The 15,868-nt window shown below is 40.6% G+C and overlaps 1 protein-coding gene across 1 annotated transcript; it reads right to left on the bottom strand.

The window, feature by feature from the left end:
• Window positions 1-691: 691 nt before the first annotated feature.
• Window positions 692-3,990, bottom strand: LOC121809894 (UDP-rhamnose/UDP-galactose transporter 3-like). The gene is made up of 5 exons (XM_042210738.1): window positions 3,514-3,990; window positions 2,976-3,160; window positions 2,183-2,383; window positions 1,427-1,588; window positions 692-1,317 (listed from the first exon to the last, which is right to left on the bottom strand). Exons 1-5 carry the CDS (start codon window positions 3,638-3,640, stop codon window positions 949-951), a joined length of 1,044 nt encoding a protein of 347 aa, XP_042066672.1. The 5' UTR covers window positions 3,641-3,990; the 3' UTR covers window positions 692-948.
• Window positions 3,991-15,868: the final 11,878 nt, after the last annotated feature.

Raw genomic sequence — 15,868 nt, 5'->3', positions numbered from 1 at the left:
TTCGTATGGGAAGTGACGAGAATCAAACGATTTCGAAGGCTCGCAGCTGTTTGATTGTAGTTTCTTGCCCGTCGACAGATTTTTTACTCCGCCTGTAGAAGATTTCTTCATCCACCGTAGATGAAGATTTTTCTAACCACATTAGTTTTTTGTTTTTCGCAACTCATCGATTTCTCGTGGATTGGGGAGGGAGCCTCTCGATTTGTTGTATGTTCTATCGACAAAATTCTATGGGTTTGTGTTGTCTTACAAATCTTCTTTATTTTTTTTATGATATTTGGAATATGATCTAGGATGAAATTGTTTGGATTTAGAGAAGAAGATGTATATAAGTAAGCTTTAATTATGTGCCTTAATGAAGAATAATCAAATCAATTTTGTTGTAATTAATAATACCTAATATTTACCAATCAATCGTGAGTCATTCAATTTATTTAATTAATCAATTATATAATTAAATTAATTAAAAAATATACAATTAAGATGTACTCCGTATAAAAGAAATTGAATATATAAGGGTACTTTTGTCCTTACAATTTTATATCTACAAAACTAATTTGTGTATCAAACAATATTTTAAAAAGACTATCTTGACACTATCTTACTTTCGGCTCGAAAACACTATCTCTATCTAGTTTTCTTGCACTATACTCTCATACCAATCAAAAGCACCCTATAATAGAGAGAACCATTTGAAATCAAAACTCTATATAAATACTATGCAAAAATCAGTTGAGAAATTCTCGATTCCATTCAAACCTCGACAAATTATGGAAAAACCAAAACAAATAAATTCTCTCCTCTTCTTCAATCAACTTACCTAACCTCGAATTTCCTGAATCATATGTGGGGTCTAACAAATGAATAGCGTCTTGCATAAACAGTAAAAATGGGATTCCACGACACCCTACACAAACTAGGCCCGATTCCAACAACGAGCCCCGATGGCTATCCCTTGATTCCAGTCTTCGTTCCACCAGTCTCCGGATCCTTAGCAGCACCCGAGTTTATTCTCTCCAGCAATCTGAATTCCTCTTCTGTCAAGCTATTCTTGGCATGGGGTAGCGTCTTGGCATGCACCTGCTTTTCGAGCTCCATTGCCCAGCTATAAACTATCATGCCCACCACGGCTACGAGCATCCCCATGATGTTCTTGAAAGTCAGTTGGGAGTCGAACAATACCCATCCCAAAATAAGGACGCACACTGTTTTCATGTGACCCAACACTTGAAAGGAAACAGCTGAAAAACGTCCGATGCACAAGTACTGGCTCACGTTGCAGAACACGGCCAGAGAACACGACAGAAGTATAAACATCTGCACGTATACGCCATCCCGTGTTCATTAAGAAAGAAGATAGTTTGTGTAGGTTAAAGACCAGTGCTACGATATAGATTGTAATTGGGGTGAGGAGAAGAGTGCTTACGATGACTCCACCACCAAAATTATAGTCGAAAACCAAACTTCCTGAAAGGTAGTAGTCAACGACGGGACCCAGCACAAGAAGAGAGCCAGCTTGGATTGGAGTTGTTTTGCTCAATAATTCGAAGGAACCAATAGAGTACTTCTTCTGCAGAGAACCTATTGACTGCACCGAGGTCCGACAATAATAATCCGATCAATAATCCATGAGCACAAATTTAGGCAACAAACAATGGATTTCTAATATCCAAGTAACATTGAAAAAATGATCAATGGGTTTCAATACAGAGTTAGAAAACACAGAGCCAAGGATTTGAATGATAGTGGTACGCTACATCTTGGTTTGCCTTTATGAGAAAATATAATTCTATGTCACAGAAGTGTACTCAATTAGAGCTTCTTCAGGTAATGGCTAAGCTAAACTGCTAAAGCTTCCAAACAGTGGAGGAAACTAGAATAACAACCAAAAGCATGAAGCAGAAACAAAATTAAAATGTGTATGTTTACTTGGGAGGCCCCATGCCAATAGAGCTGGATAAATACTTTGGACCAAATTTTAAAATTTTAAGGATCTAAAGGTGCTATACAGTTAAATCAAAGTAAACTATACTACTTATTATCTAGTACTCCATACAAATATAGAGGCAGCAACAACAAGTAAAAGCAAAAGGATTTTACTTCTCTCCTATTGGGCATTAAAATCTGACAAACTCTAAGCCATCACAAGAGGAGAAAAGGGAATCAAAAGAAGTTCACTCACAATTTGCTGTAACGATGTTGCAACAACTGCAACACAAGCACACAGAAATCCTTTGGCATTCACCTTTACGTCCGTCACAGTGCAAACACCCACACCTATAACTACAATTACCACAGACAATTTAACTTCTCTTGAATACTGCTTATTGTGAAGCATCCATTCCATTATACAGACCACTGGAATCATGCTCAGTTTCGAAATCTACAGCAAAAACAAGAATTACAACACAATTAGTTTAACAGACTTACTTAATAGTAAAATACAATAAAAATGTGTAATCCTTGCATTGTTAGATGTAGCAAGTTTGCAACAAAACTGATACAGTATGTGATTTTGATAATACAAAATAAATTAGATCCTGAATATCTTTTCTCTTAGACAATTAAGTATTTTCCTGCATGTTTGGCAGGTCCTGAGCATCAGCGAGTGTCCAGTCATAATTCTTTAAATACAATTGTTTAATATATATTCAAACCAGAAACTACCCAACGAGAAAATTTTGAAGTAGAAGTTTAAAAGTATATATGCTCAATCCAGTAATATGATGCGCATATACAAAAAAGGACATGCAAAAACAATGCATCTCAAAATCATGTGAGATGTATAACAACTGGTTGCCAGTTAATGTGCTGAGGTAGGAAGTCATTTCAACCTTCACCACTGAAGAAGGGAGGGGAGGGGGAGGGGGAGGGGTAGTTCCAATTAGTATAAGACATTTGGGCAAGCAACACCGGAAATTATACCATACCCTACACAAGTATAGACATATATTTTGAATGTTATAGAACCATACCTGGTAAAATCCAACTGAGTTCAGCATGAGGCTCAAATTCATCCCTGTGATAGACATATTAGCCACAACTGAGAACCAAAGAAGTTCCCAAAATGGCACGTGCTTTGATGTGGACAAGCCCATTGCATTTGATATCATGCCAACAATCGCAGTCACAGCAAAGTGGAAACCAGTCAATGTTGTCGCTGCAATAAGTAAAAGGTATTGGTAAATATAAAGTTATAAATGAACTGAAATTTGAAATGCCTTTTGGATATTAGTTATATCTGACATTTATGAAGACATTTAATCTGAAGATCAGAATAATTCAATCTGAAGATCGATTGGCACAAAAATAGAGCTTTCATAGTAGGTAAGAAGAAGAGATGAAACACACGAATTACCTCATAATTACATATAACACTAACATAACTAAAAAGCATATCCATTTGAATCATTCAATCTGATGCTATATGATTAAAAGGTACTATTCTCCATGGATTCATTAAAAGGCTGAAATGCAAAAGATCTAGCGTGATTAAAAATGAAACAAACTAACCGAATTTAAAAGCATATCCATTGGATGACATGAGCTGCTTGTTCGCCATAATGATTCCAACGGAGCTGACAACGTTCATAGCCCACGCACCCATATCCGACACCGCGGATTTTTTCTCTACCTCCATCTCCGATTCTCTTTCTCACTCTCCAGCTACCTCAATTGAAACCTCGCAACGAGTCTGTGACAACGCACAATACTCTATAGATCCGCCACACGCAACGGAAAAAAAGCGGGAGCAATGGCGCCGTGTAATAATCTCACATTGATTGTGCTGAATTGATCAACAAAACCGACTCCTTCAGCTACGAAATCAGCCGGCGGCAAACAACACCGACGAATTCCGCCAATTGGGAACTTAATCGTGCAGTTCTAATGCGCCAATTGCATCTTCGGATTGTTTGCAATGAATGCAATGAGAGAGAGATTGGATCTGAGAGAGACAATGAAGCAAAATAAGAAACGATATTTAACGGAGATGACAATTCACGCTTCTTACATTTCTCCGCCCAAATTTGGCTCTTATAATAACGCGTTTCATTTCCTCAACTAGTTAACCAAATTAACGCCTCATTTATTACTTTTTTCCAAATATTGTAAAATGTCCCGTTTTAATTGCGTTTCGATTTTAACTTGTGTTAAATAAATATCAGTGAAATAGAACTACTCCTTTTTTATAATATAGTGTGCAATGTTTTAATGGAGTGTGAGGTGCATATATGTAGAATGAAAAAAATAAACTTTTGAGATATAAATTAAAAGAAATGACAATATAAAAAATTATATTAGTAAAATGAAGCATTATATTACGAACTAGTAATAGTCAATATTCACAGTGATTTCTGTAGGGTAATATTTCTTCTTCACATTGATTGCTATGGTCTTCTTATCATATGGAAATTTGAAAACTCGTTCGATATCTTTGATTATTGACGGTAAATAATGGACCATTTCTCGGTGGATTTTGAATGGAATAGTTTTAACTTTTAATCGAAAAAGTTGACCATTTCTTGTTTTTTACTACTATGGCTAAAATTGCGTTGAATTGGAAAAATCAAAGCAATTAATTTTAAGGAATAGGCACAAGGTTGATTTAATAAGATTTAGGAATGAAGAAATTAACATTATTGCTACTTGCCCCTTATTGTATAAATAAGTGCATAGATTTGATGGTTTATTATTTTTGGGACGGAATCTTTGACACGAAATTTTGCACATACGGTATTTAATAGTGTACTACAATAATATATCGAGGCAACATATTAGATATACGCATATAATGCATGCTTTACGTATCTAAATAAATACTACTATAAATTTATTGCATCATATGTAGTGGGTATATTCATCATTTTTAAATATATTCTTTTAGTTACAAAATTACTACTATCAATCTATAGTTTTTATTAATATAATAGTTCGTTGGCAATTGAGTTCTAATATTTACATAAAGAATGTTAAAAATAAAAAGAAGAAGAAGGAAGAATTAACTTGTTTACTCATTAATAATTTATTGATTTACATAACGGTTTATAAGTAAATTGTTAATTATACGCCCACCGCTCCATAATTTAATTAATAACAAATGGAGGAACACAAAAACAAACTTATTGCTTCGAATAAAGTGGGTGAATAAATTGAATGTTTTTTGCTCCCCCAGAGTGATAAAGAAAAAATATGAAAAGAATACAATGAATTTTACGTTCCGCAAAAAATTCAATTATTCACTGCAACCAAGAAAAGATCATACAATTATTTAAAAACAATTATATATAGTGTTCCGAAAACTATTGCATTAACTGGCATTATTTATATGCATGTGTCTGTGACTTTGTGGTAAATAATAAAATGGAGAGATTTTCATATAATTTGTTATAAAATGATGAGATTTAATTATATTGTTTGATGTTCTTGCATATCATGTGTCGGTAGTCTAGTAGCATATGATATGGCCACGTTACTTATTGCGGTACATATGTAATATTGGTATTATAGTATGTGAATATATAAATATGAAATATATATAGAGCTGAAAATATATTGGCAATCCATATTTAGAATATGCATTTTTTTTATAATAGTATAATGAATGTTTCCTAAATAATTGCATGTCTAGTTGGACACACCACCTCATGGTGCCACGGTGATGTGGAAGACCACTTAATTTTTTTCTTTGGACGTGGAGGCTCTTAGTCAATCAAGTTTTAATAATTTAATATTTTTTTACATATCTTAAATTCAAACATTCTGCTCGAACTTCAATATCAATCAATTGTACTACATCTTTTCGCACAAAACATGTTTTCTAATACACATCCGTCCCGTATTACTTGCAGTATTTTCCTTTCTGAGCGTCTCAAGTTATTTGCACTTTTTCCATTTTTAGTAAAAATTATCACCAACAACCGTTTTTGTTGACTTTGCTATACAATCATTCCTTAATCTCCGTGCCAAAAATTAAACGTGCGGCTAACCCGGGACGGAGAGAGTATTATAGTAGTAAAAAACCATATCATGCTACACTAACACCTATATAAAAGAATATTCTTATTAGAAATATAAAACTACAATAGGGTTCTCATGCTACACTAAAACACCTATATAATTAAAACTCAATAGTACTAGTATGTTAATATTGTTACTTTATGGCTTGTTTACTTTAAATGGCTAGATAAATAGGACTAGATTTAGTAAATGACAGATGTCGGGCTTAAAATTATTACTAAGGCCCATAAAAATGTACATTACCTTGCAAATTAAGCACATTTAAAATTAATTTAAAAATTATTCTCTTCAGATTACTTGCAAAGTAAATATTTAATAATACAAAAGGTACATATTTGATACCATACCAATTCCACATTAGGAGAGCTTGTAATACAAAGGTACATAATTGATACCATATCAATTCCATATTAATCAATCTGTGTAAAAATTATCTTCAAACCATTCCTTTGACTGGATTTCCCTTAATATTATTGTTTTCCATATTTAACAAGTATAAGTTTTTAATTTAACGTCTCCTATTATAGCTAAAAGGAGAGCTTGTAATACGAGTAAATATTTGTTACCATATCAATTCCATATAAATCAATCCCTGTAAAAATTATCTTCAAATCTTTCCTTTGACTGAATTTCCTTTAATAATACTGTTTCCTCTATTTAACATCATGCCACATAATATTTGAAATTTGAGTAATATAAAGAAGGTATATCATACTATAAATTAAATATAGAAAATTAATAAACCCATAAACATAAAACAATCTTTAGTTTGTATTTATTGTTTGTTAAGAATAACTCGATTTCCATCTTTATGTTAACTTTCCAAATAGGATGAAGACTTATTCTGCCTATAAATAACCCTTAGTTTTTCATAAGTTTCACCTCATATTTTCTTTTTCTTTGTGTGGCATAGTGTTAGATCTTCTTTAGAGCATGATGTATTTGAGATTTCTCTTTCTCTTTGTAATAAGACATCTCATTTACGCCGTCCCAATTATCGGGATCTTGTATTCGGCATTAGTGCTCAAAGAAACTATATACTACAACCCAAAATATATATACATACAACAACTGCATATTCGAGAAGATTTCAATAACAACGACTCTAGCCCTACTAATACTTCGATTGTCATGAACCTCGAATTCAACAATCATCTCTATTCCGACGACCTCAACATTACTTTGTATCGTGCCTCCTGCCAAAGCTTCTCCACCATTGGAAACTGTGTCATCCCAGAGGGCTCGGGAACGGAGGCAGTGGTGGTGCCTCATGGGCCGTTATGGGACGATGCGCGACGGAAGCTTGCCCAATGGTCAACAATAGAGTTAAGGGTTGAGATAACCACCAACTTTATAGACAGTGAAAAATGCCGTTGCAGATTTAAGGAGAGAGAAAAGTGCTGTCGTAGTGATTGCCCGGAGCCGACGCCGGTGAAGGTGGTCACGGATTTTATTCTGGATGGCTCCGTCACGGTTAGGAGGAGGAGGAAAGGATTAGATCAATTTTAGTAATTTTTTTTATTTCGACTACTTTTTTTAGTTTCATTTAAATTGTAGTACTATTTGTGTTTTAATTCTATTAGTATTATTATTTACGGCGTTTTGGATACGATTTAAATTATTGTTTTATACTTAGTACATTTACGAAGCAATTTACGATTATCTTTCGGTGATGGGATTTAGAATCAATTAAAATTTGATAATTGTACTCATACTATTTTATTTATTAACGCTTGGTGCAAGTGCAAGTAATCAAAGTTCATCGAAAGTCGATACTCTACATGAATTACTCACTCCGTCCTCCAAATATTGTAACAGTTTGATCGGACATAGACTTTAAAAAATGTGGAATGTGAGTTGAAAAAGTAAAAAGGATATGACTCATACTTTTAAAATAGAGGGAACATCTTTTTTTGTCGTATCATATATTTAACCGAATTAGCCCTTTGAATACTAATCTTTTTTTTACTTGTTTGCAGATAGGCTTGGCTGCCCTTATTTGGACACTTTGTATAGCCTTCTTCTATGATAGAATGCGGGTCTTCCACTTGGCTAAAATGCAGGCCATGATTCCTCTTTAAGAATCATTTGTTTTGAAACTGCTTTTTGGATGTAGTAATTGATCATTGTATTTATATGATCCTGTAGGGCGCACTCAGCACCAATCCCGACCAATGGAGGGCAGCTGAAGAGAGTCCCAATCAGGTTCTATTTTCGATTGCTTCTGCTTCAGTTTTGATTTTTTGTTATAGAATATTTGGATTATAGGAGCTACGATGAATGAATTCAGTTGCAGTGTACTTTCTAAGTTTGCATAGTTGATGCCTGTGTTGCTGGAAATGAAAGAGATTTGACTTTTGTGTATCGTACTTCAGTTTTTGTTTGATCCTACTTCAGTTTTGATTGGTTGCATTATGCGTTTTTGTTACAGTCTTTTTGGATTATACTATGAGCTAATTTGGTGGCAGCATACTTTCTCATTTTGCATGATTGATGCTCGTGTAGCTGGAATTGAGTGTTTTGACTCGTGTATCGTTGGAGTACCTTTTGCAGATTCAGTTTTTAATTGAATCTACTTCAGTTTTGCATTGGCTGTTTGCTATTGTCCATCTTTTAGGAGCTGGCATTTGATGAATCCGCGAATTTCTGATGTTAGTAAATGCTGGTAGAGAATAAAGACTACGACACAATGAATTTACGTGGTTCGATTTACTGAAGTAAATCTACGTCCACGGGAAGAAGGGAGGGCAAGATTGTATTGCTTGATCTGGGATTACAGCTTACAACACAGACTTGCTATATGATATTTTATCTCTAGAGAGCTTAACCCTTGTCTATCAGATCTAAGTTCTATTTATATATTGAACTAAGATCGTGGCTTGCATCACCACCCTAAGTCGTGGATGTCGTGTAGGTCATGGCCTAAGATCGTGGATGTAGCGTAGGTCATGGCCTACGATCGTGGCCTGAGTTGACACCACATGGTAGTGGGTATGTTGGAAGTTGTGGAAATCCTGTATGGGTCCACTAACTCCTTGTTCGGTCGAATACTGAGACCGAACTGCTTTGGTTGCCGATCTGAGAGTAGAGCTTGATGCCGACCTGAGAGCAGAGCTTGATTGGTTGGCTTTTACCGAGCTGTAGGCTGAGGCCGAACTCTTTGGTAATGCCGAACTCATACTCTTCCTTGGGCTTTGGGCTGATGGGCCGTCATTGCTGTTGGGCTTGTTTAGTACGCACCCCATCACTACCCCCCCCGAAGGGCGAAGTGAATCACTTCGGCGAAGTGAGTCACTTCGGCATTCTGGATAAAGGCAAGGGGGAGGCTGATGTCAGGGGACGTGCCTTGCACGTGACTGCATTAAATGCGACAGTAAAATCCGGCCGTTGAATCCTGAAAAGGTGGGATTCGAAACGGTGCGACGATTTTGAAATCTTCGCCGAATCTGATAAATACCTCCTTTCTTCATCATTGAAGCACTTTTGCGACTGCTTCTTCTGCACTCTCTCTTTTTTGCGAAAATTCTCTCTCCGCTTTCAAGAATTTCTTCAGACTTTCTTCACCTTCAAAAAGTAAGAAAAATGTCTTCTTCTTCTTCTTCGGAGTCGGGTAGCGGTAGGAGAGGCGGTAAGGGGTCTTCTGGCCGGAAAGAGTCCGGGGAGAAGACCGTAGAGTATTTCCATAGTATTTTGAGTAAGGATACTGTGATATCCCTACCCGAAAAATACTTTTTTCCTGGGGGGAAGGCGGTGGTGCCTGACGGTGATCATAGGGCTGACTCCCCGCCGGAGGGTTACGCCACCGTGTACGAGGCCTGCTTAGAATGCGGGCTTCGTTTCCCCCTCCCTTCTGCCTTTATAGATTTACTAGATTTTTTTCAGCTTCCTTTAGGCCAGGTGACTCCGAACTCTTGGAGGCACTTGTCGGCCTTCGCTGCCGAACTCCGTAAGTTAGGAAGGGATTTGTCTTTGAAGGCGATCCTTAAATTCTTTCAATTTAAGAGGAAGGGGTCTTGGTTTTACTTGATCCCTGTACAGCCCTTTAGGGCCTTTTGTAAAACGAAGTGGCCGAAGTGGCAAAACCGCTTCTTCTACTATGATAGGACCGCGGCTCCTAGTTTTCCCTGGAGAGGGCCGAAGTCCGTTATCCGTCATCCTCGGCCTGAACCGTTGGACGAGCTCGATGGCGAGCTCAACAAGATTCCCATAGTTAGGAAACAATACACGGAGTCTGAGCTCGTCAAGGGCGACGTCGTGTTCGACATCTCGTCTTCGGACGAAGAGGCCGAGGGTGAGGATTTCTCTTTATCTTTATGCTCTACTGCTTTAACGAAGAAAATCTGACTTTGTTGTTTTTTTTTTTTTTTTTGTTTTTTGACAGTGAACTTGCTGAATAAGGCTATCCGAAAGTCCTCCGAGCTTGTGGAGCCGGAGAGGCAGAGAGCCCCTCGCTCGGCGTCTGAAGCCGAGAAGAATCCGAAGAGGCAAAAAACCTCTTCTTCGGATCCGAAAGAGCCGGAGCCGTGTTCGGCTAAAGGGAAGGGGAAATTTCATGAGTCCCCAAGAGTGCCGGGGAAAGACCTGGTCATCTCCGAGGTGGTTGCAGACATCCCGGAACACGTCCCTGAGCCTTTTCAATGGCCGACGAATTTTGTGGAGGTAAGCTTTCTGACTTGGCTTCTTTTCCACATTTTTTGATGGCCATTCTGTTGAGTTTTTTCCTTGTTCATCTTCAGAGAGCCAAGCTCGTCTCCGTGGAGCTCTCCAAAGCATCCCACGACTACGAGGAGATGCAGAAGAAGTTGCATCTTGCTCGTAGTCTGGCCGAACAGGCTGAGGCCAAATTTGAGAGGGCCCGAGCTGCTAGGATCTCGGCTCAGGATGAAGCCCGGTCAGCCAAAAACCAGCTCATCATCCTGCAAGAGCAGACGAAGCACCGGGAGGCTCAGAAGGAGGCTGCCGCCGTGGCTGCCCAGGGGGAGGCTCTCCGTGTTTACACGGAGAAACTCTTTTTGAGCGGCCAGTTCTCGGCCTTTGTCGGTAGTCTGGTAAAGCTAATTACCGATAAGGGCGAGCAGGGGGCCGACGTCGTGCTGCCTCTGTACAGCCGAGAGATAGCAGCTCGGCTTCAGAATCTGCCGCTCCTTGAGGAGCTCGCTTCATCCTCGGTCCTGCTTTCTGCAGACCGAGTCCGGAGTTGTCGAGCTGATCGGGACGAGAACCTGGAGGCTATCTTTGCCTCCGTGGGACCCGTTTCACCCGCTTCGACTTACAACGGAGAGGGTGAGGCCGAGCCGCTGGAGCAGGAGGCCGAAGTCGAGCGGGCCGGGCATCCGGAGAAGGAAACCGATCAGGAGGCGGAGGCGAGGCCGGCAGGATGCGAGGCCGAGGCTGAGGTAGCTCAGGAGAAAGAAGCTGAACCAGACCGAGGAGCCGGAGACGAAGCTGGCGGAGTATGATTTCGTCTCCCTTCTCTTAGTCTAGTTTCTTCCTTGTAAAATGGCCTTGAAGCCCTCCTAGTGTAAAAAATTTTCCTTGTGAATGAAAAATTCTCTACACTTGTCTTCGTATAGCTTTTCGTACTCGCCTTTATTCCTGTTGTATTTTACTATCTGCTCGGTACAGCTGCCGAACTAATATAGCTGCTTTGTACTCAAGGAGATGGAGATACTTCACTGGAAACGGCTGTACTCTTCGGCTTTAGACGAAGCTGAGAAAAGAGCTATAGCCGATCAGACGAAGAATGACGAGCTTCTGGCTCGTTTAGTGAAGCTGGAGGCCGATAATAAGGACTTAGAGTCCGATAAGAAGGATCTGGAGGCCGAGCTGAATACGACCATTGCTGAGAGGACTGCGTACGAGGATTACATCCGTGTGCGCGGGGGAGTGACCATATCAGATGTTCAGAGTCGAGTTGACGAACTGTGGGAGGAATATCATGTACTCCGGAGGAACAATGCGCTGGAGAGCTCGGCTTGCCAACAAGTTGTGAAATCATTACGGCGCTGGGCTTCTCGGTACGACATCATTCTTTCCCGGCGTCCCTCAATCGAGAGATTCCTTAGGCATTTCCCGCCAACAGATGCTCGCACTCCAGATCAAGCCTCTGGTTCCCTTGTTCAAAATCCTACTCCAAGTCAACAACGAACTCCGGAACAGCCGGAAACGTCAAGACGAGAACGGGCTCAGGAGCAACCGGAATCGTCAAGACAGGGACGGACTGAAATTCGCCGAGGAGTTGTGACTATGAGCGAGCAAGATCAGCAGATGCTTATTGCAGAGACTCTTCATCGCCGAGGGGTTAGAGCTTCTGGGGCTCGCGGAAGAGGTGTTGGGTCGAGGATAGCATCTCGTCGACCTGCTTATTCTTCATCTGCTCGGAACAACCGAACTCGGCTTCCAGAGGATTTTGCAGATAGGTGGCTTAACTTTAGCAACCGAGGACAGTAGAATAGTCCTTTGTAATGGCGTAATGCCCTCTCGTAGGGGAGCTGAATTGTCTGCCGAACGAGATTTAATAAATGAAATTTTTTCCTTTCGCTTTTATCACTGCTTACTTACAGCTCTGCGAAACAATTTCATCGTGCTCGTCATCGGTCTTATGAAGTGAGCTTCTTTGATCGGACTCGTATTTGGACTTTGAAGTAAGCTTCTTTGACCGGACTCGTCTTTGATCTTATGAAGGAAACTTCTTTGACCGGACTTGGTTTGTGTTCTAATTTGGCGATTTTTGTCGCCGGGATCGAACTTTCCCTTGTCCTAATTCGGCGAGTTTTATCGCGTGGATCGGACTTTCCCAGTTAACCGAAGTGGTCTTATGCAGTAAACCTCTTTGACTAGACATGGTCGTCCTCGGTCTTATGAGGTAAACTTCTTTGACCGAACTTGGTCGTCCTAATTCGGCGAGGTTTATCGCGTGGATCGGACTTTCCCTTATTGCAGTTCGTTTCAGACGAAGTGCTTATTTCTTAAGCCGAATTGTGGTCTTGTATCTTCCTGAGAAGCTTGGACTCACAATCGTTGGCTTATTGCAGTTCGTTTCAGACGAAGTGCTTGTTAAGCTGAATTGTGGTCTTGTATCCTCCTTGGAAGCTTGGACTCACAGTCGTTGGCTTGTTGCAGTTCGTTTCAGACGGACTGCTTGTTAAGCTGAATTGTGGTCTTGTATCCTCCTTAGAAGCTTGGACTCACAATAGTCTTTAATAATCGATCTAAAAAGGGGATCAGTCTTTAAAGAACGATATACCTTGGTACCATTTGTAAGAGACGACAAGCACATAGAGACAAAACACATAGAGAAAAAAATGAAAAAGATGAAAGAAAAAAAGCTTTAAACTTTTTTTAAAAAACGACAAGTAAAAGGTACAAGTAAGAAACAAACAAATAAAAACATATACCCCTATGACCGAACTAGACACGAGACGGACTGACCGGACTTTTGTCTCTTACAAGTGGAACTTCTTGAGGTTGGAGACGTGCCATGTTCGGGGTACTTGTTCTCCTGACATGTGAGTCAATTTATAAGACCCTTTGCCGAGGACTTCTGACACCCGATATGGACCCTCCCATGTGGGTTCGAGTTTGCCCAGCTTTTCTGCTCGGCTTACTTCGTTGTTTCTCAAGACGAGATCTCCCACTTGAAATTGAAGCTTTTTCACCCTTTGGTTATAATACCGGGCTACTTGCTCCTTATACTTGGCTGCTTTTATGCACGCCAATTCTCTTCTTTCTTCGGCGAGATCTAGTTCTGCTCTCAGTCCGTCGTCATTCATTTCTGAGGAGAAATTTAGAGTTCGGGGACTGGGTACGCCGATCTCCACCGGAATTACGGCTTCAGTGCCGTACACCAGACTATACGGAGTTTCACCGTTGGAGGTTTTGGGTGTAGTTCGGTAGGACCATAGGACTTGAGGGAGATTTTCTACCCATTGTCCTTTGGCTTGTTCTAACCGAGCTTTTAACCCTTTCACCAGAATCCGGTTCGTTACTTCCGTTTGTCCGTTTGCTTGGGGATGGGAGACCGAAGTGAACCGCTGTTGAATGTTCAGCTCTTGGCACCAATTCTTGAACGTCTTGTCGGTGAACTGAGTCCCATTATCCGAGATGAGGATGTGGGGTATGCCAAATCGGCACACTATGTTCTTCCAGACGAAGTCCAATGCCTTTGAGCTCGTTATCGTAGCTAATGGTTCAGCCTCCACCCACTTCGTGAAGTAGTCCACGGCAACGATAAGGAATTTCATTTGCCGAGGAGCTTGAGGAAGTGGTCCCACTATGTCTATGCCCCATTGCATGAAAGGCCAAGGGCTTTGCATAGTGTATAGATCGGTCTGCGGCATCCTTGGGACATTTGCATGAATTTGGCACTTCGTACACTTCTTGACGAGCTGCACTGCCTCTTGTACCATGGTTGGCCAATAATATCCCCATCTCAGAACTTTTTTAGCTAAAGCTCTGGCTCCGATGTGGCTACCGCACGATCCTTCATGAACTTCTCTGAGGATGTAGTCCGTCTCTTCTGGTCCTACGCACCGCAATAACGGCTGGAGGTAAGACTTTCTAAAGAGGACTCCTTCATGAAGTTCGTACCGAAGTGCTCGGCACGTGATCTTCCGAGCTTCTCTCTTATCCTCGGGCAATTGTCCTTGATCCAGATATTGCAAGATCGGCGTCATCCAGTTCGGCGAGCTGGATACTGAATGTACCTCGGCTTCATCAATGCTTCGATGCATTAATTCTTCCGCCTTTGAGCTCGGATCTGAGGCCAACTTACTTAAGGTATCTGCTCGGCTATTTTCCGCTCTGGGAATGCGGATTATCCGAAAATAGGAGAAACTTCGGCTGATGCTTTGCGCTTTGTCCAAATACTTCTTCATTCTCTCGTCACGAGCTTCACTTGTACCCAACATGTGATTTACTATGACTTGTGAATCACAATGGACTTTGAGAGATTTGACGAGCAGACTTTGCGCTAACTGGAGTCCGGCCAGGAGGGCTTCGTACTCGGCTTCATTATTAGTAGTGGGGAATAGGAACCGAAGTGAGTAGGTTACCTCGTGTCCGTCGGGAGCGACAAGTAAAATACCAGCTCCACTTCCCATCTTGTTTAAAGCTCCATCTACGAATCCGCTCCAGCAGTCCGGCGGCTCTACTTCGGATTCCAAGGGCTGTGTTAGTTCGGCATTGGCAGAATTCTTCTGTTCGGCAATAACAGGAATTGCTTGATCGAACTTTGCTTCTGCAAGAAAATCTGCCAAGGCTTGTCCCTTGATGGCTTTCCGAGGTAGATATTCAATTGTGTGCTCTCCCAACTCTATAGCCCACTTGGCGATTCTGCCTGATGCTTCTGGTTTGGTCAACACTTGCCGAAGTGGCAGATCAGTTAAGACGCATACCTTGTGAGCATAGAAGTATGGCCGCAGTCTCCTTGCTGCATTTACTAATGCCAGAGCAATCTTTTCCAGAGGTTGATACCTGGTTTCTGGACCTCTTAATGCTCGGCTTGTAAAATAGATGGGAAGCTGCTTTAGGCCTTCTTCTCGTACAAGCACCGCGCTGATGGTTTGATCCGATGCCGCTAAGTATAAGAATATTACTTCGGCTTCGGTTGGAGCAGAGAGAATAGGAAGCTCGGCTAGATAACTTTTGAGCTCGTCAAAGGCCTTTTTCTGCTCGGCTCCCCACTCGAACTTTGGTGCCTTTTTCAACACCTTGAAGAACGGCAGTTGCTTTTCGGCTGCTTGGGAAAGGAATCGATTCAGTGCGGCTAGACATCCGGTTAGCCTTTGCACGTCATGTATGGACTTCGGCATTGCCATGTTCTGAACGACTTGAACTTTTGAGGGGTTTG

The sequence above is a fragment of the Salvia splendens genome, chromosome 6 (genome assembly GCF_004379255.2).
Source record: "Salvia splendens isolate huo1 chromosome 6, SspV2, whole genome shotgun sequence".
Lineage (NCBI taxonomy): Eukaryota > Viridiplantae > Streptophyta > Magnoliopsida > Lamiales > Lamiaceae > Salvia > Salvia splendens.
The sequence above is the reverse complement of the archived record's forward strand: the minus strand, read 5'-3'. Positions and strand labels throughout refer to the sequence as shown.